The sequence below is a fragment of the Platalea leucorodia genome (assembly GCF_965183815.1).
Source record: "Platalea leucorodia genome assembly, chromosome: 8".
Taxonomy (NCBI): Eukaryota; Metazoa; Chordata; class Aves; order Pelecaniformes; family Threskiornithidae; genus Platalea; species Platalea leucorodia.
Genome location: NC_138830.1, coordinates 53,753,440 through 53,780,281, shown reverse-complemented (window position 1 = coordinate 53,780,281; position 26,842 = coordinate 53,753,440). Strand labels below are relative to the sequence as shown.

At 41.5% G+C, this 26,842-nt stretch overlaps 1 protein-coding gene across 7 annotated transcripts in view; it reads right to left on the bottom strand.

Moving 5' to 3' along the window:
• Positions 1 to 25,648, bottom strand: part of USP10 (ubiquitin specific peptidase 10) — a 58,038-nt gene extending 32,390 nt beyond the window's left edge. For 6 of the 7 annotated variants that reach the window (XR_014229046.1, XM_082320296.1, XM_082320297.1 and 3 more), the window contains exons 1-2: positions 25,520 to 25,648; positions 4,720 to 4,788 (exon numbers count right to left, since the gene is read on the bottom strand). Coding sequence is in view for 6 of the 7 variants with exons in the window: in XM_082320296.1 (XP_082176422.1) it covers positions 4,720 to 4,788; positions 25,520 to 25,540 (90 nt within the window). In the remaining variant the exon portion in view is untranslated. Of the gene's footprint in view, positions 1 to 60; positions 97 to 4,719; positions 4,789 to 25,519 lie in introns of those variants that run through there. The other variant, XM_082320298.1, reaches the window with a different exon arrangement.
• Between the last annotated feature and the right edge of the window lie 1,194 nt (positions 25,649 to 26,842).

Genomic DNA, 26,842 nt, shown 5'->3' with positions numbered 1-26,842 from the left:
TCAAGTGTCCTTGCAGATTACCACAATTACTAAAAGATAAAGATTATCTTGGTTACACACCATAGGCTCATCAACTTCTCAAGCAATTCACCTCACAGCATCAGGATCTTCCTTCATCAACAGTAACTCACCACGATTTTAAAATGAGGAACACGTCCTCTTTCTAGACAAAAACTGAAGACAGACCACATTACCTGTGAAAGGACGAAACAAAGTTTTGCACAGACAACAGTCACACCTAAATCTTTTGACTCTCAGCCTGCTTCAGCTACAGTGTTGCCCTTGAAATGTTTCAGCTAAGGTGTATTCTTAATCACATTTAACAAAACCAAAAATTTTTTATCATCAGCCTAAGCATAAAGTAACCACAGCATATAGTTTCTCTCTGGATTGTAAATATGTCTAGTATAAAGCACTGGCACCATTTTATGGTTGACAGAACCCCTGCTGTTGTGTAACCACGGGTGGGCAATTTCTAATCCCTCCTCGCCTGCCCCCTGCTCCCCCAGCAGCCGAAAGCCTTCTCCTGTGCCTGCGTGGACTGGTAGCCATTGCTATGCTGCAGTCCAGCAGCTCCCTGGAGAACAGCTAAACTGCTTCTGCAGTGGGAGATAAACCTTTGAGAGTACAGTGCAGTTTTACAGTGCTATTCTAAATATTAATTATAATGGTGTAACAAATATCAAAGACTTCTCCATTGAAGTCTTCAGTTCTCTAAAGCTATGGATACTTACATACTGCCTTCTTAAAGCACTGTAGACAACAGTGCATCGGAAGTGGCAAGAAAAATATTCCTAAAATTCCATTATAAAAAAATGCATAAAAAGAACACATACTGTAAAATCCATTTATAAACCATAACACATCTTAATACATCAACTTTCCAGGTCAAAAATGGGAATCAATGGGTCAGAAAGAGGTTCCAAGCTGTTAAGAACTTATTATCCATATTAAGATTGAACACCAATTCAATATAATTTTATAGTTACAGCTAATAAAGTTACTCTTAAAGTCTACTACCAACAGTTTATGATAAATCCTGTAATTCTTGGTTTTCTCCAACTCAAAGGGCTTAAGAAAATACAAATTAAAAAAGAAAATAATAAAAAAAATAGTCTACCTATTGGTCCCCTACATATCTGGTTAATCAACAGCATCTTTGCGAAGTAGCGATTTCCGAGCTGACCTGTTTCATACAACTGGGTCATCTGAACCATCTCAGTCAGGAGATACCTGATAGAACTTGTATTAAAAATGCCACGTATAAAGAGACATTCTAGACAACTTTTAGCTTTAACTAGTCCCCTACCTCAGTCCACCCTTTAGTCTATAGGTAAGGGACTTAACTGGCACTGCCCCAACAGAATGTATGTCAAACACCACTGCAGTATTATCACCTCAGCCTTGTCCTTCTTGAATTTCACCCTATTTTTTTCAGACCACTTCTCTCCGAAATCTCTGCACAGTGTAAAACTAATAAGCATAATTTTTATTTCATCATCCAGATAATTAAAACATCGAACTGAACCAGATCAAGGACAAACTTAAGGAACATTGTTCAACAGAATTTTTTATTTTGATAGCTAACCAGTAAGTGGTACACTTGAGACAGTTAAAAAATGAAGTAAGACTGGTTTGAATGCTGTAGGTTCATGTTTCCTCAACACTTTGTGAGAATAGCTTTATAGAAGTCAAGACATGACATGTTCATCTTCCACAACGTAAGCGTTAGAATAGCTGATGTAGGACACTTCAGGTGACAATACATAGGATGCAAATGTCATACTGCTCCTACTGTAGTTAACGGTGGGAAAACAGCAGTGTAATCAGAAGGAACATGTATTACCTGAAGATCTCTTCTGCACTACTTTCCCCCTACCAGAGAATCACAGAATCATAGAATCATTTAGGTTGGAAAAGACCTTTAAGATCAAGTCCAACCGTTAACCCAGCACTGCCAAGTCCACCACTAAACCATGTCCCTAAGCACCGCATCTACACGTCTGTTAAACACTTCCGGGGATGGCGACTCAACCCCTTCCCTGGGCAGCCTGTGCCAGTGCCTGACTGCCCTTTCAGTGAAGAAGTTTTTTCTAATAGCCAACCTAAACCTCCCCTGGCGCAGCCTGGGGCCCTTTCCTCTCGTCCCATCGCTTGTTACTAGGGAGAAGAGACCAACCCCCACCTGGCTACAACCTCCTTTCAGGCAGTTGTAGAGAGCAATAAGGTCTCCCCTCAGCCTCCTCTTCTCCAGACTAAACAACCCCAGCTCCCTCAGCCGCTCCTCACCAGCCTTGTGCTCCAGACCCTTCACCAACTTCGTTGCCCTCCTCTGGCCATGCTCCAGCACCTCGATGTCCTTCTTGGAGTGAGGGGCCCAACACTGAACACAGTACTCGAGGTGCGGCCTCACCAGTGCCGAGTACAGGGGCACTATCACCTCCCTGGTCCTGCTGGCCACACTGTTCCTGATACAAGCCAGGATGCCATTGGCCCCCTTGACCACCTGGGCACACTGCTGGCTCATGTTCAGGAGGCTGTCAACCAACACCCCCAGGTCCTTTTCCGCCAGGCAGCTCCCAGCCGCTCCTCCCCAAGCCTGTAGCGTTGCATGGGGTGGTTGTGACCCAAGTGCAGAACCCGGCACTGAGCCTTGTTGACCCTCACACAGTTGGCCCTGGCCCAACGATCCAGCCTGGCCAGGTCCCTCTGCAGGGCCTTCCTGCCCTCCAGCAGATCGACACTCCTGCCCAACTTGGTGTCCTCTGCAAACTGACTGAGGGTGCACTTGATCCCCTCGTCCAGATCACTGATAAAGATATTAAACAGAACTGGCCCCAACACTGAGCCCTGGGGAACACCACTTGTAACCGGCCGCCAACTGGATTTAACTCCATTCACCACCACTCCTTGGGCCCAGCCATCCAGCCAGTTTTTCACCCAGAGAAGAATATGCCTATCCAAGCCATGAGCCGCCAGTTTCTCCAGGAGGGTGCTGTGGGAAACAGTGTCAAAGGCTTTACTAAAGTCCAGGCAGACAACATCCACAGCCTTCCCCTCATCCACTAAGCGGGTGGATTGTCACAGAAGGAGATCAGGTTACTCAAGCAGGACCTGCCTTTCATAAACCCATGCTGGCTGGGCCTGATCGCCTGGTTGTCCCATACATGCCGCGTGATGGCACTCAGGATGATCTGCTCCATAACCTTCCCAGGCACCGAGGTCAGACTGACAGGCCTATAGTTCCCCGGATCCTTCTTCTGGCCCTTCTTGTAGATGGGTGTCACGTTTGCTAACCTCCAGTCAACTGGGACCTCCCTGGTGAGCCAGGACTGCTGACAGATGATGGGAAGTGGCTTGGCGAGCACTTCCACCAGCTCCCTCAGTACCCTTGGGTGGATCCCATGTGGCCCCATAGACTTGTGTGTGTCTAAGTGGCGTAGCAGGTCGCTAACCATTTCCCCTTGGATTATGGGGGCTTCATTCCACTCCCCGTCCCTGTTTTCCAGCTCAGGGGGCTGGGTACCCTGAGAACAACTGGTCTGACTACTAAAGACTGAGGCAAAGAAGGTATTAAGTACCTCAGGCTTTTCCTCGTCCACTATCACTATGTTTCCTCCTGCAACCAATAAAGGATGGAGATACAAAGCTATCCCTAAAGGCAAGCAGAAGCTATCTTTTTCTTTCTACACTTCCCCTACCCCCCACCCCACCCCATTCCCTTCATGCACTTTTATTATTTTGTGGAATACTATACTAATTATACTTGGAAAATTAAGTTACAGGAAACTAAGTTGCATTAACAATGGTCATCAGATTTGTAAAATGTGACAAAAGGATTTCCCCATCTACAGTTGAAGGGTTCATTCCCCATTTACAGTTGAAGGGTTCATTCCCCATTCCCCATTTACAGTTGAAGGGTTCATTCCCTCATCCCCTTAAGGGAGGAGGACAGAAGAGTGACTGTAATGTTTGAATAGGAATGTTTGGAGGAAAAGCATGGAAAGTGACCTAGAGGAAAATTACTTTTCAAGTCTGGAGATTAGGACAATGGCATGATACTCTTCCCTACAAATGGTTTCTTCGCTCTCTACCAAGAACTATAGAGAATGAGTCTACAATACTACCTGTAGTATGTTATGAACTCAAACACACAAAGACAACTGTTTCCACTCTGTGGTTCTCACTGCCACTGTAATTAGTTCATTATTGATCCATTTCTCATTTCTCAGACCTCATGCACAGCCTTCCTTGTAAGCATAGCTTTGATGGTTAGCAGTGCTCCGCCTGTCAAAAAATATTAAGAATCCTTGTGCTTCAAAAGGCTCATAAGATTTAGAAGCCTATGTTATTTACAACTAAGAACACTGCTGAAAAAGTTTTCTCTATATCCACCTCTAAAAAATCTAATTTAAAAAAAAAAAATCAAAGCTAAGATAATAGGGCTGGATAACTCACTTTTAATATCCTATCACTACAATGTCAGCTATTCCAGCTCTGAAAGATGACAAACAGAAGGTGGAATAATTAATTTCTTATTTCTAAAAACTGACTTAACATCCACGTACATGGAAAGAAGACTCCTGTTCAACATCTTCAGTTTGTAAATTAGCAAGCTAAGAGAATGATAAAAATCACTGTATTGTTCTATTTCAAATATACACAAAGACATGTAGCTTTAAAATGTTATTTCTAAAAGTAGTTTAAAGTAGATCTTACCTCAACAGAGCATCGTGGAGTCACAAAGAACTGATTAAATTCATCAGGGCTGAACTCCCCAAAAATATACTAAAAATAAAAGAGAAAGTTCTTAGTTAAAGAAGGATTTATATTCAATACAATTGATAAATGCATGGCAAAATTTATTAAGATTCTAGCATTCAAAAAGACCTGTGTGTTGGGAGCCAGAAACTCACCTGTTTGCATCCCAACTCTCATCTTAATTCCTTCCCAAGTCTTTAGCAAAGTACTTTAGGCTCTAAAACTGTATACAATGCATTTTCCTTCAAATTCCCACTAGAGGCAATCACAGCACAAACTGCAGCTCATCCCGTGACCAGTTTTAAACCAACATGTAGGGTGAGAAGTTGCATCAGTTCATATAAGCCCTAGACACAAGCTGGTTTACCTTCTAAAACAACACAGACACCTACCCTTCACAACAGGGGAAAAAAAAAAACAAAAACAAAAACAAAAACTACTTTTCCAGAGTTCTGCTAAACTAATGACTTATGCAAAACTAATGGTACCACTACCTGAGTGCACAAGCGCAGAACTGAAACTGCCTAGGTGTAGAAAAATAGAGAAGATCCAAATATCAACAAGTTTAGTACAAATTTTGTTACCCCTGTGCCTGAAACTTTGCATAACAAGCCTAAGATGAAATGTCTTTTCCCAACATTATCTTCCTGAACCCTTTTAGATATTTTGCATCTAGATTTCTACGGAAAAAAAGTAAGTACCTACCAAGACCACAAAAAACCCACACTAAAATGAGAGCTTATATTTAGTTTACAGAAAATGAAATATTCCCAATAAAAAGGCCTGACATGTTGGCATTTCATAGCACCTGGAAGTTTATAGAAACTTCCACCACCAGTTGTAATTAGCTGAATAGCATCTGAACATTCAGGACAGCATAGAGATACTGGGACAGAAAGAAGCTGAACAAGGAGTCGAATAAGCGGACAAGATGGACAAGAGGACTGGAAAATACCACTAGTAACACATTCTTGGCACGCAGCAGGATATTCACACTTACAGTCACCAGTCACAAATATTATGGCTATGGATAAAAGCAGGTCAGTTTGGTCCAGTACCTTACAGCTCACCACTCTCATTCACCTTCAGTGTACTCTGACGGTCACTTAAGGCAATGCTTTGCTATCCTCCACCCTTCCATCAGAAAGCCGGGGCAGACACCAGCTTTTTCATCAGTGTCAACACTTGCTCACGGTAAATCCTTAGCTCGGCTGTATCAAGATACAGCTAACTAAATTGGGAGTTGAGCCACAGGAAAAAGTTCTCAAAATTTGAAAAATCATCTCTAGCGAAGTGCAGGCTGTTGCCACGAACTGTAGGTACAGTAATTCAATCACAGTTTTGTTTTTCTTTTTCTTTTTTTTTTTTTTAGACTTTATGTGGTTTATTCCAATAAAACTCACGTACTTACTGTCTGCATGACTCACAGTTATCTACATTCATAAATTGCAAAGCTTAAGCTAAATTCCACAGCAATTACAAAATGTAGTTTATTGTCACACAGAAAGTGATTTATGCATATATCACTTACATGTGGAAAGAGTTTAACCATTTTAATGCCCTTCAGTGTTTTTAAACAAATATTAGTATAGCCTGGTTTAGTCACACACAATTCTAACAGTCAAAACAAACTGGAACATGTGTGATACAAACATCTGAAGCACAGTGAAACAGTTAATGCTTTGAATAACCTTCACATAACCAACTGCTACCTACCACCTGAGACAGTACAACACCTAAACGGAACAGGATCCCTACATTGTACTTGAGTGAATGGCTTCACAGTTCTTGGCACGGGACTTAAACTTGGCTTATGCTCTCAATATAACCAAGTAATTTTTATTCAGTAACATACCAGCTAGAATTTATCATATTCCAAAAACATGCCTATGAAAAACACTTGCTGAATCATAACTAAATTATGTTTTTAGGAGATATTTTTGATGCAGTCATGCAACAAGACAAAACAATAATCTCAACTATAAACTATTAAAAGTTATATAAATCCAACCCTAATTCCTCCATATAATACTAGAGTCTTTTCATTTACCAATGTTTTTAACTGAGGTATCACAGGCCTGGGACTTCTTTCTGAGCAAAAGAAAGTGCTACTTTTTAATTAGGGAACACAAGACAAAAGTTAAGCAAAGTGATCATTAATACTATCTTAATGAAACTATTTTACTATATAATGATGCATTCACATCGAGAAATGTTGTGTCTATGCAACTGTGTCTTCGTCATTTAAAACAGGACATTAAAAATTTACCAGCATCTAACCCAAAAACCAATCCTAGTCAGACCATAGTGCAAAAAATCCCATCCCATTTGGGCCTGAAGAAACCAGAATTTTATTTGATTTTATGAGGCTTTATTTAACAATGCTTTATACCTGTAAACACGAAGTAAACCAGTTAAAAGGTCCCTGCATAATAAACTGAGAAAAATACTGTTTTAAAATAAACTTCTTAGGCCATATGACTGATGACATTAAACCTACCCAACTTAACCGGCCTTCCTGTCCTCTGCCTCTCAAGTCAGCCTCATCTCTCAAGAAATCGATTTCTGCAAGCTGTACACACAGCACCCTCTGCTAGCACGACAGGATTTTCTACCCTTTTTAAGGCAACGCTACGTGCTGACGTGAAAAAGAATCGAGATATCACATCACTTGGCAAGTATCATAATCTCTACAAAAAAGGATGCAAAGGGGGGAAAGCCATTACATTTTAAGCAACTTGAAACACAGTGCGAGCTCCCTGCCTGCTGCCCGTCCATCCCACGTACCAATGAATCAGTGCGCCTGGCGCTATACAAATGATCTCTGTGTAAGAACATACTTGTTTTAGCTGTGTAGCAGCTTCAGAAAGACATCACTTTAGTACTTACTCTGAAACATTAACTCAAATTTAAAAGGTTTTTCTGCAACTGAAATGCCTAAGTAGTAAGCATTTTTAGGCAAGAGAGCACCAGGATTTTATAAAAGCAATACACCCTTGCAAGAAATAATCTTACAGGCAGCATGAGCTTTTTGGGGACTTAACTTGCACACTCTAAATTATTCCACATAATTTCAAAAGCCTCAGTTAACTTTTTTCCAAACTGACAAATAAAATCAAATACTTGGAACAGTCAAACACAAGGTTAATTATATTATTTACACAACTCCTACACTAACTAGTCACAATCAGCACTAGCTTACCCCACACTCTGCAAACAACATTTAAAACACAGCAGAAATACACTAGCATGTGTTAAAACTTTGCCAAAGACTATTTCAATTCCAATTTTAAAATTTTCAGGTGCGCATTTGTGTAAGAAACACATACCCTTAGGACTACATCAAATTGATTCCTTTAAATGCCGAACTCGAATCTGCCCTACACGGGATCAATCCCTACGCTCGTGTGTACTTCACATGCCTCCAAGTCCCAGTCACAGGTACCAGACTGGGACGTCACCACACAAGCTCCAAGGAAAAAGTGGGTTTCAGATACAGGCTGCTTACGGCCAGCCCTAACGCAGGCAAGCGCTGGTGATCTGCTCGGAGGTAAGCCGCTTGTCGTGCCGACCGGTACCGACGCGTCAGCGCATCAAGAGCCTTTTACTTCACAGTAACTACAACTGTACGGTTACCTGAGCAAAGGACGAGCGCAATTGCCGTGACAATGCATGTGGACAGACAGCTGAATCGGCCCAGTTCACAAAAATCCATCCCTATTACCATCGACAACACATAAACTAAAGTACATGTGGTAACATACAAACCCAAAATACTAAAAAATACGACCAATGAAAAGTTGAAGCTTAACTACTCAGAACTCTACACAAATTTCATTTTAAGGCAAAAAATCAAGCTTTCTCCAAGAAAAAAATATTGTTTAACATTCAATTACATATTTCAAAAAATAATTTTGATTTATATCCTCAGACAAAAAAGCACCTGCTTGAAAAGCATGCTAAATAGTAGTCAATGGTCTAACGGGTAGCTCACAAGGTACAGCAGGAACGATGCTTAGAAAAGAGAGTCCAGTCTTACACCAACACTGGATTTGGAAGAAAAACTCTAAGAGAACATTGGGGGGAAGTTTTGAAAATTTTCAATTGTAACATTACCCCTTGACTTACTTTTAAAAATACATAATCCCTAAGAGGCTTAATTCAGAGTCAAATCTGATCTCCCTCTCCTTCTCAAACCATCTCTGCAACCTACACAGCAGCTTTCTGTTCTGGCTCCTGGGAAGGAATCCTCTCTCGCTTCGTCAGGAGCACGTATTTCACACTGCATTTCTCCCGCTACTCCCCAGATTATTTAACTCTGCAGAGCAATCATTAACCTTGCATTAAGTGTATTCAAGGATCCCTTAAGATACCTCAGCCTGGTGAGCTTGACTTCTGCCATAGATTAAGAGCAATGTCAAAACGTATCATATAAATTTCAATTATCTTCCACTTGCAGCTCTATAAGAAAAACAGATGGAAAATAACAGTCTCCTCTGGGGGAGAGGCAGGGGCGTGGAGGTGAGGAGAGGACAAGGCTCTGCAGAATTCGGGGGGCACAAATCTACCTCTGCTTTCCACTTTCTTGCCAGTGTTTCCAAACCTCTCCTCTGGAATGGAAAAACAAAATAGCAAATCTAAAGCATACCGATGGATCTATTCCATTTTGCAATTCACAGCGGTAACCCAGTTTGACCATTTGCCAGAGATGTACAATATGTTATTAAACATATTAAAATTAACACAATTTCAACTAATGAGTAAGCATATACCAACATAACAAAATGCCTTTCTTACACTGCATGATCAAAAACTGCTATTTTTTCCATCCAGTATCTTTCATACTGAGGTTTAACCACCAATCACTTCAAAAAGCAAGTTACTCATGAGGGTTGCTTTCCACCCTTTTTTGAGTGCTAGTTTCAAGATACACAAGTTCTGAACTGCAGGGAGTTTTGAAATGTGAATGCCTCTCACAGCAGCTCACATCTGTGGGACCAAGGATGAAAAATAAAAGTAAACAATGCTTGAATAAACCTTAAAAATGAGATAGCATTAGGCAGGATGGTACATGACATACACAAAATCTCTCAGATACTGACACTGACAACAACTAGCACATAAATTTAAAAAAATCAATGCAAAGTTAAATATACTTTGTGCAATTCTAAAATAGTATCTCTTTTCACATGAAGCTGCTGGTGGCATGGGTGCTCCAGTTTTTAATTAAACTTCCTTACGTTACCAGTACTTCAGATGTAATTTATTTGCGTTCTTTCCACCTATCAAGATTTTGCAATTAATGTTCAGTCAGTCGCTGGTACTTCCAGTTGCAACAAAACTGGAATCAGTCTCTAAGTTAATGTCCACAATATGATTCCCATAGTATAACATACATCTGCACTCCAGCAGATTTTACACCATTTTGAACAAAACATTTCATCAATGACATCACCTTTACATCTTTGAGATACTAACTGCATCTAGATTATAACACAAATTACATAAAACCAGTTAATCAAATAAATCTACACAAGAAAACTTGTTTTCTACCACACAGGAATGAAAGTAAGAGTATTCTTCTATTTGTACAATAACATAACTGACCCTGGGGCATCTTAACTACCCAGACAAAAGCAGCAGCAACAGAACTAATTCCAAGAAAGCGGAAAAAAGGTTCTCCAAAGACCCCAAAGGATTCAAATGCCTGACCTGCAAGCTCTCCTCATGTCAACTGTTTTTTTGCTGTGCTCTCCTTAAGCACTTAAAAAATGAATGCTCATGTTACCCCACTGCCTGTAATAAAATCTCCGCTGGTATTCCAGTCTAGCAACAGGAACACTCTCCTGGAGGAATACAAGGAGGAGGAGTACGTGTTACACAGCTGCTTGTCCTAGAAAAATGGGTAGAAATAGCACTGCCGATGCATCATCATCTTGGCATCACCTGTGCTACAAGAAAGCTAGGAAAATGAAGTGTCAATTTGTGCTTTCAAGAACCATTAACGTGGCTTTCATCTAATAACCAACAGCTTCAGCTCTTCCAGTCAAATTAGTTTAAGCTGCAAATACTCCCACTTCAACTGCTTTGCCACAAACGAGTTAAAAATACAGCTTTTACTTAACGGTGGCAAGGAATTATTCAACTGTATCTAAGCAGAAAGCCTAACAAGTGAAAACGAGTTCACACATAAACTATTTCATCATTTCAATTTATGTACACCATAAGCTATACAATCTTGCTCACTGAGCTACTACAAAGTGTACCTATTCTTAAAGCTATCGGGATAGGCTGGAGTAGAGGAAGAAAATGAACCATTCAGAGAGTTTTCTGGCAAGGAAAAAAGGGCAGATGCGTATGACTGCACTTGGGTTTTATTAGCAGAGGAAACGCTCTTACATTAGTCATCTGAGCAGCAAATAAGGTATTTTTCTGTCACCCTTTACTTCTCTGTCACTTTTTGTGTTTGTCAACTTTTTTTTCTGGAAAGTGTAGGGAAATACCATCTTCCCTCAGGTTCTCCCTCTTTTTGAGACTGAGATCCATCAAGTCTTAGTACATGGATGATTATCTGATTTGATACAATAAGGTCTTCTGAACTTCCAAATCCCAAGAAACTTATTGCTAAAATGCTTATAAAAACACAGACAAAATTGTGAGACTGAAAACCAGGCTTGGTTTTTTTGTTGTTGTTGTTGTTTTTTTGTTTTTTTCTTTTTTTTTTTTATTTCCCTTCGTTTGTTTTTGGGTTTTGGGGTTTGGGTTTTTTTTTAGATTCAGAATCTGCAAGCAACAGCCCATAACCAGGAGCTACAAAGACCACTGGCCATATACTTACAGCTGTACCACAGCCTAAATAGTAGTATTTTAGGCAAACCGGTTTCTGAAAAAATTCTATGTTGATATATCCTCTTTGTGGAAAAATAAAGTCCATTTTTATAAAAAATGTATGGAAATGAAGTCGTAGTTTAAGGCGGAGCGGTTGCATATTAAAGCTTTTAACAGTTGAAAACGTAACGAAACACGAGCAAATTCTTAGTACAGCTTACAGTCCTTTATCACTAGCCTGCAGCTTAAAACTAGAACATTAACAAATCTACATAGTGCCTGGAGAAAGATCAGAGCCAGGTAAATGTAGGTCAACTAAGCCCATGAGTCAGTGCAACTCCGCCTGCCTACCATTTAAGCAATCAAAGCTTCAAAAATATAGTGCATGACTGTACCTTCCCCCCTTTTCTTTTTTTCCTCCAATTCAGGGTTTCCTGGATGTTATTACAGAATTCTTACAGTTGAAGAAGTTAGGCATTTTCCACACATTTTACATGAATTAATCTGAGGGGAATTTATTCCATTATGAGGAAAAAGAATGATCATTCTCAAAAGCTCATTTTCTGATCAGAGGAAAAACCAGATCACTGGCTAGTATGAAAGCACAAGTTGGTGAAATTTCCGTGGCGGCCGTAGCGTTACTGGAAGGATGGGTTTCATGAACAAATGGCCCCTACAGCCTGACACTATCATGGAGGCACAACATGGATCAGAATAGTTTATCCTGAAGACTGCAATTCAAATATTCACAAAAGCAGAGTAGGTTGTGCTCTTTCATTATTATTAGTTTTCATCAATTACATAACGTATTTCAAATAAGAGCAACACACTGAACAATAACCATACAAAAAACTGCCAAAACATGAGCCAATTTCTTACGCTCAAACAAATTCTGTTTATGTACTCTCTTCATTCTGTTACCAAAAACGAAGTGCTTGTTGGCACTCTTCCATTCCAACCAAACAGCAGCTGCCACAAAGTGCAACCAGCCCAAGGAAGCTAGCTATAAAGTGCTGACTGTAGTTAGTAGGGGGGGAAAAAAGGGAGTGGAAGAATATGAAACAAGCCATCATCGTACACAGCCACCACTGCATTTAGGAGTGCGGCGTACCTTCCCCAACTATGAAGAGACTCTCTTATCTTGTGGTCTCCAAAGCAGGACTGCCCCAGCAAAAAACCTCTGCTGTTTCACATTTAAAGCATTCCCTGATTGATATTTTTCCTCTGTTCCACAAAAAACAAACAAACAAAAGCACGCCCCAAAACAGCCACAATTTTATTTTGTAAATAATAATAGTATAATGAGGGCAATGCAGCTCTATCACTTACACGTGATCATAAAGCAATGGCCCAGTAACAGGAGGACTGTATCTACATTTTATATACCTTTTAATTTGCATCCTGTGAGAGAGCATCAGGGATTCTTGCTAAGAAAACATCTTCCTTGCACCTTCCACTGGAACTCAAGTTAGGCACATACATTCACATGTTATACAAATGAGAGCTGCAGTGAAGAGCAGTCATTTTGGGACTACAGCAGGAATACCCAGAAAGTGCACTCCAGACAGCAAGCAAGAGGGAAGAGAACAACTGAATCGTCAGAGCTGATCACATCAAATCTCTGGAGAGCAAAAGATGGAATTTCTGACACCTTTACACCAGCAGCTCTACCACTACAAGCTCACAGAACATCTGCCAGTGATGCAGAGAAGTAATATTTTCCAATCTATTTTCTTGCGATGTTAAATCAAAATAAAAGCCAAACAAAAATACTTTCCTCTTAAATTCTCCAAGCAGGCAGTCCTTGCAAATATCAAAAGAAAAATAAATATTTCCAAAATGGGTAGATAGGTCCTTCTTCAGTTTTGAATCCAAGAACAGTGGTCGGTAAAGCACGTGTTGCTAAGCCTCTATCTTCACACCCTTGAAGAGTTTGAAAACACCAGCTTCAAGCTGGTTGCTCGTAATTGAGCAAACACATTTCCTTCCAGCTCTGCAAGCTCTGCTTGCACCGAACTAGTTACTGAGTCTAATGTGCTAATTGTAAACTTTTCCTATAATGAAGAACAAAAATTATTAAGACCAGAATTATTCCAATTTACTATGGCACGATAAGCACTGAGGAGACAGAAGTTGGAACATGAAGTTACTCAAAAACACAGCCAGTTTAACTACTATTTTATTATAGGTGGGGCAGGCAAAACAATCTCCTACTAATTTTATCTAATAATTCCCAGCAGAAAAACCTCGGTGTTAGCCATTTTTTTTCTCTGCCAGACTGAAATCATTAGGGCTGCAACCTTTTGTGCTAGATACCTACAGCAGAACAAACTTCTAAGAACACAGTAGTAAAATCAGTTTTGCATCTGGAGAACAGTGCTTTGGCCACATTAAATAGCAAATTGTCTTTGAACACCTCACAGCAGTCCACCCAAATTCGAGACATGCTATATAAATCAGCGTTTGTCGGAGGTTTGCAAAATCTTTATTTAGCAGATATTTTTGCAACTAAGATTTTGAGGGATTGTTTTCATCGAGCTTCTCTCAGTCCCTCCAGGTGGGAGAACAGCATGTGCACTATCTTTTCGACCATCCGCGTAGTTCGTAGTATGGAGGAGCCAGTACATTCCTACCCCGGCAAGGCAGGATGCTCCGGGCCACTAAAGACAGGCTTTCCCTGTAATGGCTTCCAGCTAGCAAGCGTCAGAGGTGCTTGGCAGCGGCCTGGCAGAGGAATGCTGTTCTTCTTCCGTGCTTACTACACCTGAATTCATCTCATAGGCAACTTTCATCCACCAAATCCATGATTTAAAAAGGTAAAACTAATACATCTAGACTTGGATGAGGTTATTAAAAAGAAAAAAGAGAGGTAGAGCTCTGGGAAGAAAAAGCACAACAAGACTCTGAGTTTTAAGAAATTAAACAAGTTTGACTATAAGCACATTTTAAGTGGTTCAAGAAGGAGATTACAATTGGCTTGATGAGGCCAAAGATGAGGAATAAGCGTCAGATGAAGAGATGACACAGTATCTGAAGTTGCTGGTAGAGACAGCACAGGAAAAAAAAGAAATGGAAAGAACTGGCCTGAGCCTGCCAGACCATGCTCCTCTCCAAAAGCTGATTTATCACCCAAAATTCTGGAATCGCATAATCCTTCTACTATTGTCAGAGGGCTCTTTAATTCAGTTACAGCACTATGTATCTCAGCTCCTTTAATAATACTCCCTCTCTTGTGAATTGCTCCATGTGAATAGCAGACATCCTTTCCATGTTCATGAAGGTGCTAACCTGGCAGACACAGCATGTGAGACTTGGGAGGGCACCCTATTATTTAAGATAAGGAAATTACACTAAAAATTATGCTTCTAAAATCAAGTAATCAAAAGCAAAGCTGCACAAAGATTAAGACTTCTTGTTTCTTCATTTGATTCCCACTAGTTTGTGTACGTTCGCTATTTTCTTTGCTTATTTCCACTACACAGAGGACTAATACCTCACAGGATCAATACAGACCCATCCCAGGGGACAATTCCACCCCGGGCAGTAAGGGGACCGCTGTTCCAGTTTGTCAAGCAAGCTGAAAAATACACTGGAAGATAAAGAAAAGTAGGAAAAGAATGGATAGCCTCTGAATAACTGTAGCTAAATGTTGTGGAAAACGAAGATCTATCCCTAACAGCACCACAGCTAGACAAGTCACCCACACAACGCTTTTCACAAGCAATTACTCAGGGCAGGATTTAAGACGACTAAGATTAGGTGAGGTAAAAATTAGCTATCTGGACTCCATCCTGACAAAGAATACAGATTAGCACCTTCAGAAGGCAGTTGAGCTCACCTACCCAGGACCGAGATGCCTCTTCTGAAGGCCTAACTTCGCATCTCAACCCTAAATTTCAGAAGTGCTGAATGCTTAGAACTACAGCTGAGTGAGATTTAACCTAGAACGTTCAGTATTAATCTAAATGTGGTGCAAAGTCCTATCAAAACTACATCAGCCACCAAGAATTAAAAAAGACAATGCAAAAGCTAATGATAGCCAGAGCTTGTACAGGGGTAACCACCCCGGCAAGGCACCACACATTTAACAGTGACAGTAAGAGAAAACACCAGCTGATCATTAAAAACAAGCACCACCTGCTCCATTCACCAAGGCCACACAGCTTTTACTCACCTTTTCCTCTTGCTGGATTCACAATCTCACCTCTTCTCCTGTGCCAGTTCTGGCACACGCTGAACTGACTGGTGAGATGATTATACTCGAACTGAGAGAAAATGATCCAAATTATACTTTTTTTTTTTTTTTTTGCACTGGGGGAAGGAGGGTTAAGAGAGGGTGAGGAACCAGTGTAAAGCAAAAGATTCAAGTGGCCAGGAGCAAGAAAGAACGAGACTTTCCCCTTTGCAAGTTGTGCCAAAAATGGGTTATAATCTCAAAAAAAAACCCAGCCAAAAATAAACCAGAGAACTTGTGAAAAACACAACGATCAGTAAATGACTCAAGGGGATCACAGAAATGAAACACAACTACCACCACACAATAAAGTTTCCTATATTTTAAGCTCTGCAACTGCTGAAATTTGAGAGTAATTCTACAGAGGTTCTTACTCTATTTTCTCTCTGCAGGAACTAAAGCCTCTTCCACTACTTCACCACATGACACACGTGTATGCTGTACGTCCCCGGGCAGACAGAAACCGAGGACACCATCTATTGTTTTGATTCTCGATATATCTATTGTTTTGATTCTCAGTATATCTATTGTTTTGATTCTCAGTATACACACAGCCATCCATCTCCTCTACCAGCCTGACGCGTCCTCAGCGGCAGGTGGAAACCCGAGAGGATCTGGCGCTGCCCATGACAGCAACTTTGTATTTTGAAGTGGTACACGAGTTAAAATGAAAATTGGGACGCTACACATATGCCACCTCCTCCTGAGATAGCTTTAGAGCCTAAGTACCTGCAACACAATTTTATGTAGATGCAAGATAGCTGTTAAAATGAATGCACAGGTTAATACACTGCTGCAACTAGAACACAGATAATAAGCATATTAAACACTCATATTTTTATATGGCAACATTAAAAACTGGGTATGAATATGGCAGTAGATTTACTGTATGATAACAATGCTGCAATTTTATAACCTTTTTAGGTAGCTCATTTCAAAAGAATAACACTGATAGTGGTGCTACTTCATTTCTTTCCTTATACGAGATCTGTTAACATTCAGATTTCTTTTGCACATATGAATGAACAGAATGCAAAACAGAGCACTCAAGATATTTCCCAACACATTTATAATACTGAAGAGACTGAGATTCTCCTGCTTTCTGCGGGAGGGAAAAGGGACTAAACCAGAGCACATCCTGACACACTATCACTGATAAAGCCCACAACGCTCCGAGATCGGAATACACACCGGATAGCTCAGGTACCCCGCTCCATCCAGGGGGGAGCTGGAGTCGCCACTTCCTTGGCCTGCACATCCAGCCATCCACCAAGGGGAATATCGATACGCGGCAGGGAGACAAGCACAGCGCAGCACTGGCTCTTCCGCCTACTCGCTGCAAGGACAGAGGCAGAAGCCGCTGCTGTCTGCGGTGTCCCTGCTCACACCCCTCACCTCCACCAGCACCTCTGCAACCCCAGCACCTTCCGTCCTCGCCCTCATCCACCTACGGTACAAAGGAGCGAGGGCATTTTAGGGGACCCCACATAAATACTAGCAAATTGCCGTCTAATCCGCAATGTTGATAAAGCTGAGCAACAACAATGAAACCACACCCTCATATTTCAGCCTGTGTATTGTGAGTTTATAATACTTTCCACTTTCAAACAACACCAATTTAGGCAGCTTTTGAAAGAACATGCTTCTCATGTGGCTGTACATTGCCCCCTTTGGTCCCAAATCCAATTAAAAAAAATCTTGCAAATCATAAAAACATTTGGTAAACACAATCAGTCACTCATACTAATGTTCAAAATGGCTGTTTTGCAAATAAGATGGAAAATACAAATTGAACCAAGTTTCTGCCATGTCTGCCATTATCAAATATTGCAACCTCTGGCTACTCAGTAAACACACTGGATGTGTTGGACACTCATACTTGGAGCTGACCTTCAAAGATAACAGAATTAGCAGTTGTTCACTAATTACAAGCACTTCTTTTTTTTTAAGCTGTCATAAAATAAACAAACTTGAAGCACAAACACTTATACAAAATTTGGCATGCAAACCAAACGGCTACAAAATACCTTAGCTCTTAGCTAACCCCTAAGATTTTTGGCTAGAAAGAACTGAGGAATTCAGACTAACTATAAAGTCATACTACCATGAAAATACTGTACGTGCACATGCTATGTAGCTCAGCACACAACTGAGCACTGCTTCCAGGAATGAGGGACCCCTGTAGCCCACTGCAACTTCTGATGGTGGCGCCCACCATTACTAGCAGCAGTACAAAGCAAAGGAAAAAAATGCGCAGAACGTCCCTAACGCGTCGTTCCAGGGGTGAACACTGATGAGAACTCGGGGAAATCTCTATTTTAAGTATGCAAGCACACCAAAGCAGAAAACCATAATAGCCTTTATGTGACAATCATTAGTACTAAGCGTTAATACATGTCCATTGCCTTTATCCTCCCCAATTAAGGAAACTCTGAGTCTTTGGCAACATCTGAAACACCGCATGCCAACATCTGGTACTCACAGTCGTTTTGACTCACAGCAGCAAAAGTGACCACCACAATTCAGTGCTGTGTTTGAACAAAGGTACGGTTCAAAAGGCTGAGAACGCAAACCTGTTGACATGAGCAAACTCAACAGCTTTATTTCTTCTGCTCTGAAAGCTGACTACTCCTCTTTCACACTTTTATGTTTCTGCTGCACTCACATTTTCTGTCGCTTGCAACGCCAGCATGATAATTTTACATATCTCATTCTTGCTTGCTATGAAAGCATATTAACAGCATAAATCCTTTTTTTGTTGGCTTAAGTTAGGGAGCGTTCACTACGTGTGATTCGTGGGAGCTTAAACGTCTTGTTAAGGGGCAATAGCCTATGGTCACAGCCTTTACCTGAGTATTGGGAATTGCCTAAAAAAGTTGTCTTTGACATTTTTCCAACTTTGTATCAATTAAGTACAGTGCTCCACAGAAATTTTCAAACAGTGGCAGCTTTGGTTTTGTATCCCAAAGGCAGCAGAGGAACAGAAAGTGAGGTTTTCCATGCTTTAAGAACATTACAGTACTATTTCTTACTTTCTCTGGTAACAGCTAGCTATTATTAGAGACTATATGATTTAATGCATAGACTGAAGTAGACTGGAACTCAAGAGAGCTTGATTCTTCTTGCAATTCAGCTGTAACTTGTGCTGACAATGACTCTTCTTCTCTGCTTTATTTCCCTCTCCTTTTATCATACCTACCCATATTTAAAATTACAAGACCATCCCATATTATGTACCGGTATAGCATCATTTTTAACCAAATACCCTTCTATGTAGCATGGTCCAAAACCATTATTTGAATACGATTAATCTAACTGCCTGTTGCTACCATTAAACTAAGCAACCAAACTTTTTCCATTTCCCTCTCCGTGCACCCTAACGCTTGCAGCAAGAATCAAAGGAATTATCAGTATCTTGCCTCGAGTATCTCCCCTTTTTTCCTGTCAGAGTCATTTCTTTAACTCCTACCTTGTAAACGAGGTTAGCTTTGAATTAATTTCCCTCTTTAAAACTTAGACTCAGCCTGTTCAAACAAGAGCCATGTGCAACTGGAACTCTGCTCCCCCGGACAACCAGGAGCGAGAATATCTGTGGTTTGATACCACGTACGGCATCTGAAGTCTTGACACGTTCACACAACGAAAGCCAGCACATCTAAAGTCACGCTTGCCACCCGATACCTGGTAATCCCACCTGCCTTCTAGGAGTTTCCTACGCTAATAACAGGTGATCTTCAACCAATATAAAACACATATGTATATTTTTGCAATACAGGCTAAAGAGCAAATTATATACGTGTTCCCACGGAGATAGCTACGTGCATATGGCAAAGATGTTAAGTGCTCATGAAAATAAGAACATTACCTTGACACTATAAGAATCGCTATTGGTAACATGTTGCTACACTACCTACAAAGGAATCCCACTCGAACAAGACAAAACATTTTCACAACAAAAGCCTTCACTTCTTTGCATGAATGATATATAACTTCTGGATTTTAAGTTACACTGGTAAATCCATTGCCAGCCTGCAACATTCATGGGGGAAAAATGAGGCAGGAAACCTGTGAATCACTACAGCAGGCTCTAAATGTTGTATGAAAAAACATGTCCACTGCACTGAGGGAATACAGCACTGCTATTTCTGCTGGTATGTTCAGTTTGATTCAAACAAAACAGAAAGAGAAGTCTTTCATACACAGAATTCTTTGAAGAAAACCTACCTTCTGGTATGTTTTTTTTAAATGCATCTTTTCACACAACTTTTAGAGATATGTTCTTCTTTACAGTTTCTTACAGATAGGGTATTTTTCTCTTCCACGTCAAAGCTGAACCCCAGTTGGGTTTTGTTTTGATTGGTTGTTTTTTGTTTGGTTTTTGTTTGTTTGTTTGTTTTGTTTGTGTTTTTTTTTTTTAACAAAGTAAAAAAGTTACAGAACCCTTAAGTGATTTTCCAGTTTGTGTTAACATTACATTCAATGGAAGCTGATCCATATCCCTTTCTTTCCTACTAAAATTTCAATGCAAATAACATACAAGGCTTCTTTTAAAACTTCCATACGTGATACGAATTCACATACAACGCCATAAGCAGTAAAATTCCCGAAAGCACTCTTGCACATTTCTTTCAGGTTGTACGGCATTAACATTTGTGACTACTGTAGGATCTCAAGAAGGCCTTTCTTAATTTTATCTTAAACACGTGCTCTTCCATTAGGGGTGTGATTTAAATAAGCCTTACACAAACACTTTGTTAGGGCTACTGTGATTTAAGCTACCTCCTGCCTAACTACAGGTGAAGAGAAACAGAACTTGTAGCACGCACCAAAGATCAATACATCTTACGCTGTCAAACAAGGAGGAAAAGTTCTTATATGTATTTAAAATATCAAGAACATCTGCAATTAAATTAGGTATTAGAGAGTCAAATACAAAATTAAAAGACTAATGTACTTCAAAGTTTTACTCTACTAGAGTGTTAATGAATATATTAACATGAGCACTAATCTAAGAAAATCCTTTAAAGTGTTTTAAAAATAATCAACACAGCACCATTATTGGGAATACTTAAAACATGTAGTCCTAAATGCATACACTATGATTTCATAAAATAAAAATAGGGTTTGGAATCCCAATTTTAATAAGACTACTCCATTATGGAGTGTTTGTGTGTGTGTGTATATATATATATACACACACATCCACACACACACATATATATACATATACACACACGTACACACACACACTTTTTTCCCACCACGAAGCATAACCCTTTGTTCCATAATCCCCAGTTGTATGTTTAATGATCACACATAAAGCACTTCCATCAAAAAGAAAAACCGCAGTTCTAGCACGTTTAATTCTTTGGAAATGAACATCTACATTGCTGAAATGGCATTAGAGTGACAAATGACTATAATCCAATGGCCCAAGGCCAGCAACTTCTATTACAACAGATTTGGCTGTTTTGTACGACACAGCATGTTGCATGTATATCACTAAACAGAAATCAGACTGCTTAGTTTACCTATAAACAAAACCCCACTTAACTTCACAAGGATTTTAACAGCTACATGAATGGAAAAAGCAGTGTGTCTAAGCAACTGCCTACAAAAACCGCATTTCTTAATAGGTAAATGGCTGGATCCATTCTAAAAAGTCTCCGAATCACCGCTATAGTCTAGAATGCACAGAATAAATGCAGTGATTCACAAAAACCGTGGGGTTTATTCCATTATTTGCATGCTGCCATACAGGTCCAAATTTAAGTTCTCTGTCAGTTTTCCCAGACTTCCTTTTTTTTTTTTTAAGTTAAGCAACCCACATTCACCCACTGTACTCTGCGTGGATTCACCACTCACATTTTAGAAAGACAAATGATGATACCTTTTGGCTACCTAAACGCACGGCTTCAGCTGCAGCCTGAATTCCCGAGACCACGGAAGCCTAGAACAACTACTCACTCCATCAGCAAAAGCTCTAGCAAAAGGACCAACACAGCCCCTTCTGAGCAATGAAAGCAGGACTCAAAGAAGGAAAAAAAGGGAGATAAATCCAGCTTCTTCACCCCTTTAAAACACAGAACAGCAACTGAGCAGGAGAGAGGAGAAGCGGCAGCTACAGCAAGACGATGCACTCAAAAACCCCTCTCCAAATCCACCCACTGGCAGCCCTTGCCCAGAGCCACCTTTCATTTTGTCTTCAGGGTGCCCCCCATAGTTCTCAGCGTACTTCAGGAACCTGACGGACAGAATCCACCTTGCCCTCTCTCCAAACACTTCTTTCTGCCTGTAAGGACACCATAACATTAGACACATCTGCATGGATGCAAGCAAGCTAGCACAAGAAACTCATCCAGCTGCATTACAACCATTTTTTTTTAAGATTATTTTTGAGACAGATCGGTTCCCTAATCAAGGTCACTCACAAACGTCAGGCAATACACTGCAAAGACAGCACAGAGCAAATGCCTACAGACTGCTGCTTTTTATTTTCTTTCTTTTTTTTTTTTTTTTTCCAGAAACAGCGCTGGCTTAAGGGAACATCAAACTACACCCTGCCAGGGAGCAACACTGCAAGCCAGCCATAAAAGAGGTAGTTTGCAGTGCAGTATTTCAGGGAGTCGGATTGCATGCCATGTTCCGAGTTCCAGTTATTCTGGTTGCCAGGCCAGACACAGGCTTGGGTGAGGATGAGCAGCTTATGAGCTTGTTCAGCTTTTTCTGAACTCAAACTCTACTGGTTGTTACTTCAGCTGGCTTTTGGGGCAATACAGCACATTTAAAATGGCACTGAGTTAATTTGACACCACAGTAATGGTGAAAGAACAAAACAAGCATAAATGATTCATTCTGCTATGGTATCCTTTCTTCTGCTTAACTTGTTTTCACAAGATTTATACATGATGTGTTTGCATTAATTCTTCCTACGAAAAACAATAGGAAAAGTGGCTAAAATAACTGTTTATACAGTTCCTACAGAGTATTACTCTTTCCAAACAGGGAAATAGTTTTTAAAATGTCTCTTTTTTTTTTTTTAAGAAGATTTTTAGATGACCTTGATGACAAATGGTTTCGACTATATGCAGTGCTAAATCAGCTCAACATCGGTAGTGTCATACAAAGCCTGTAGTGATACAACAGGTTTACTTCTAGCTCACCTCAATAAAAAAAAAAACTCTTACAGATTTTGAATATACTCAGAACACGCCCAGAAAACTGACAGCAACACTTAAATATCTCATTAAATGATTACAAAATAATGACATGGAATACAGAGGTACAAACGACCAGCAATATCTAAACCGTGTTACCATATACTCATGTGCTTGCTGACTAGCTGGCCATCCAAAATTAACACCCCTTTGAAAATATACGATATTGTCACGTTTCATGATTCATTTGTTAGAATGTGCAAACTGACTGATGAAATATTTCTGCCCACTGTTACATGAATCCATTCATTGGCAGAAATCTGACTACACATATTACCTATTAGAAGAGCATGATTTTCTTGAAGATTTTTTTCCCCCCCGTGTGACAAAAAAAGTCTCAATTACGGTACACTCGAATTACAGTCACATGGAAAAACTAAGCACTTTTGCTTACGACTCTGCATTATGACACGAACATGACGACTAAATAATGTTATTTAGTCTTGTGCTCAGAACAGGCAATTTTTATCAAAACTCTCTAATTTTTCTACTGATCTGCAACACTACCATCCTAAAATAAAAAGGAAACACCTACGTGTAAAATTGCATCCCTGAACTTATTTTCGGGTTCTCATTCCAAAAAAGTCCAAAACATCATTACCTTACTTCAGCGTTATAGCACTGCATTGCTCTAGAATATGTATTCACATAAATCCCAGTATTTAAATAAACTGTTTACATTAGGGGAAAAAACCCAAAACACAAAAATAGGTTGTATTTAATGACACAAACAAAGCATTAACTAAAAGATATCTTACAGATTTGCTTTCTAATTATGTATAAATTCAAACAGCAATCCTCACAAGACCTAAATATCTACCTTTACCTATAGAGGGGTTGATTTAACATAGTCTATGTACAAGTTACTACTGAAGATGAATTTACAGTCTAGGTTTAATTACAGCTATGCAGTGCTTCACCATAAACTAAATCATCAGCAGAACTCTTTTTTTTTGTTTCAAGGTACACCAGCTTAATTAAGTACAGACACAAAAATGCCCTTAATTCTTCTAAATCGAGAAAAAAGCTGCAATGTAAAACTCAGTCTTACCAAACTGACTACAAGTACTGCTGTCTAGTACTGAGGGGAAAGCAGCAAGTAAAACAGCTCCCACTTTTACACTGAATCCTTTTGATATATGTGTCATTCATTCATTCATTAGGGCAGTAAAAAAATGTGCAAAACTAAGTGAGTTTCCTCCACTTTGAAAGAAAACTTGAAGGATACAAAATTTTAAAAGAATTTTAAACAAACTCCAGAAACTGCAGCTGCCCCCAGAACACCCACGTTCACAAAATCACGTCCCTCTTTCTCTCAAACATAAATAAATCAAGCTGGACAAGAAACGTCATGACAGTTTTCACCGATCACAAACTTTTCTGTATGGAAAAAATCATTGTCAGTGCCACTAGCGCACAACTTTATTACGTGTGTACCTTAACTGCCCTTCAGAAAAAAAAATACGGAATTCAGAATAAAGCATCACCTTGTTTAAAACACTTAAATTTTATGAAAGATATTTTCTACCACAAAAAACACCGTTTCTTAACAAAACTATCTTTAACACCACCAAAGATTTCTAAACTTTATTATTTGCTAAAGACAAAGCTGTATGAAGTCTCGAAATAAACTCCTCTGTGCGCCGCACACATTGCCTGACATTTTTGCTTTAAAGCTTTTTGGGAGAAAAGCCTTACAGGAAAGAAATAGTCAAGTTAACTCATTCAATCATTTGCTGTAAGCACACACTAGATTAGACCAGGGATCGAGCTTTTAACTTCCAATGAAAAACTACCACGATTAAAGGTGTTTTGTTCTTTTTTTCACTCCGTGCACAAATCTTCTGGCTGCTTTAGTTAGTGGGAGACAGGGAAGCTGCACACGCATCCCCATGCACGGTAATCTTGCAACACTCAGCCCTTTGCACCCCAATGCATTGAGGTTTATTGAGTGTTGGGGGGGGATTAGTTTACAAATCTCCTTATTCCTTTCTCATTATAGAATCACTTCTGCCTCTCCCCCCCTCCAAAAAAAAAAAAAAAAAAAAAAAAAAGAAAAAAAAAAAAGCCCAACGTATCGACTCTCTTCCCACCATCCTCTCCTGGCAGCGGCTCGGATGGGGGTACAGCACCGACTTCACCCCGCGAAGGGCTCCTGCGGGCCTCCTCCCCGCCCCGCTCCGACCCCCCTGCCCAGGCGCGGTGACACCGGCGCGGCGAGGGGCCGAGCCCCAGCACGCCGGGCCCCTCCGCGGGGCAGGGCCGCCGCCGGGAGTGCGGGAGGCCGCCGTCCCGCCCGGCGGCGAGGCCCCTCCACCGCCCTGAGGAGATTCAATGAAGCTGCAGAATCACCCTGGGCCTAGTCCCGGCCACCACGCTCCCCCCCTCGGCGAGCCGCGCCGCAGGGCCCGGCCGCCCCTCGCAGCCCGCCGGGAGCCCCCGCAACCCCCCGGGCCGCCAGCGCGGGGGCGGCCAGTACCTGGGCGCTGTTCACGGCCATGGCGCCCCGCGTCCGCTGGGGAGCTCGGCGTCTCCCGGGCGCCTCACGCTGCTGCCCCCGCCGCCGCCATCTTCTCTCTCGCACGCACCAGCCGGGCGGGCAGGCGGCGCCCACCGCGCCTGCGCACGGCGGCGGCGGGGAGGGGCGGTGGCGCCTCTGCGCCTGCGCGCGGGGCGGGCGGCGGCGGCGGGCGGCGGCGGCGCAGGCGCGGCGGCGGCCGAGCGGGGGGCGGGACGGCCCTGAGGAAGGGGCCCGGCGGCGGGGAGGGCGCCAGCCGCGGGGCCGCCTCCCTGAGGGGGGAGCCGGGCGTACCCGAGGCGGGAAGGAGGGCGAGGCTGGCAAAAAAACTTCGCTTTCAGGCCCCGGGCGTCGTCTGGGGCGGGGGAGCCGCCGTGAGGCGGGCGGCCATGAGGCGGGCCCGGGCTGAGGCGAGCCCGCCGCCTCCAGAGGCAGTGGCGGGAGCTCGGTCCCGCAGCCGTGCAGCCGGTGGCCCGGCCGAGTAACCTGGGCGAGGCAACGCAGCTGGCCCTGCGCTACGGGAGTAAGCTGACAAAATACGAGCGTGCGAGCAGGCAGGCTGCCCTCAAGAATTAGTGATGGGTTCGCCTCGAAAGTCCGCGGCAGGCCGTGTGCCGAGGGTCACGCCGGCAGGCGGGAGGAAGGCTGCCTGCTGGCAGAGCGAAGCCGTCCCGCGCCTCTCCCAAGTAACGAGAGTGGGAATGGGTTCAGCGTTTCTATCTGGGGGGAAAAAAAACGTGACTAAGCCAATCTCGTGATTTTTGAGGGGACTGAGTCATAAGTGAATACTGAAACCCCCAGGCAAGAATCCATTAAATTAATCGCTAATTTATTCCATGTTTTTTTCCTTAAACAAACTACCAAATCCTGCAAAAGTCTACTTCAGTTGGGAAGCAAGCGTTAGAGAAAGCTTGACATTACTGTGAAAGTTGAAGTGAAGAGAAGGAAATAACGAACTGGGTGTCTTTGGGAGGGGAGGTTCACTGAAAGCGGGAAGAAGATTCACCCACCTCTCCAGGATAAAGACATTTCCCTGCGTTTTATGAAGCGCAACGCTTAACATGTGCTCGTGACAGTAATGGGAAGGAATGACAGTAAATGATTTTCTGTATCGGCTTCTGTCCTTTAAGCTGACACACCCTGCTGCTGCTCCCTTTCTTCTCCAAGTGTTGCTCTTCTGTCCTAAGGCAGAGAACTAGCAGTGAAAACGGCTGTTTAATATTAAAAGCGAGAAACAAAAAAGGGAGACAAATGTATAGGCTTTTTGCATACAGCATTTCAAAC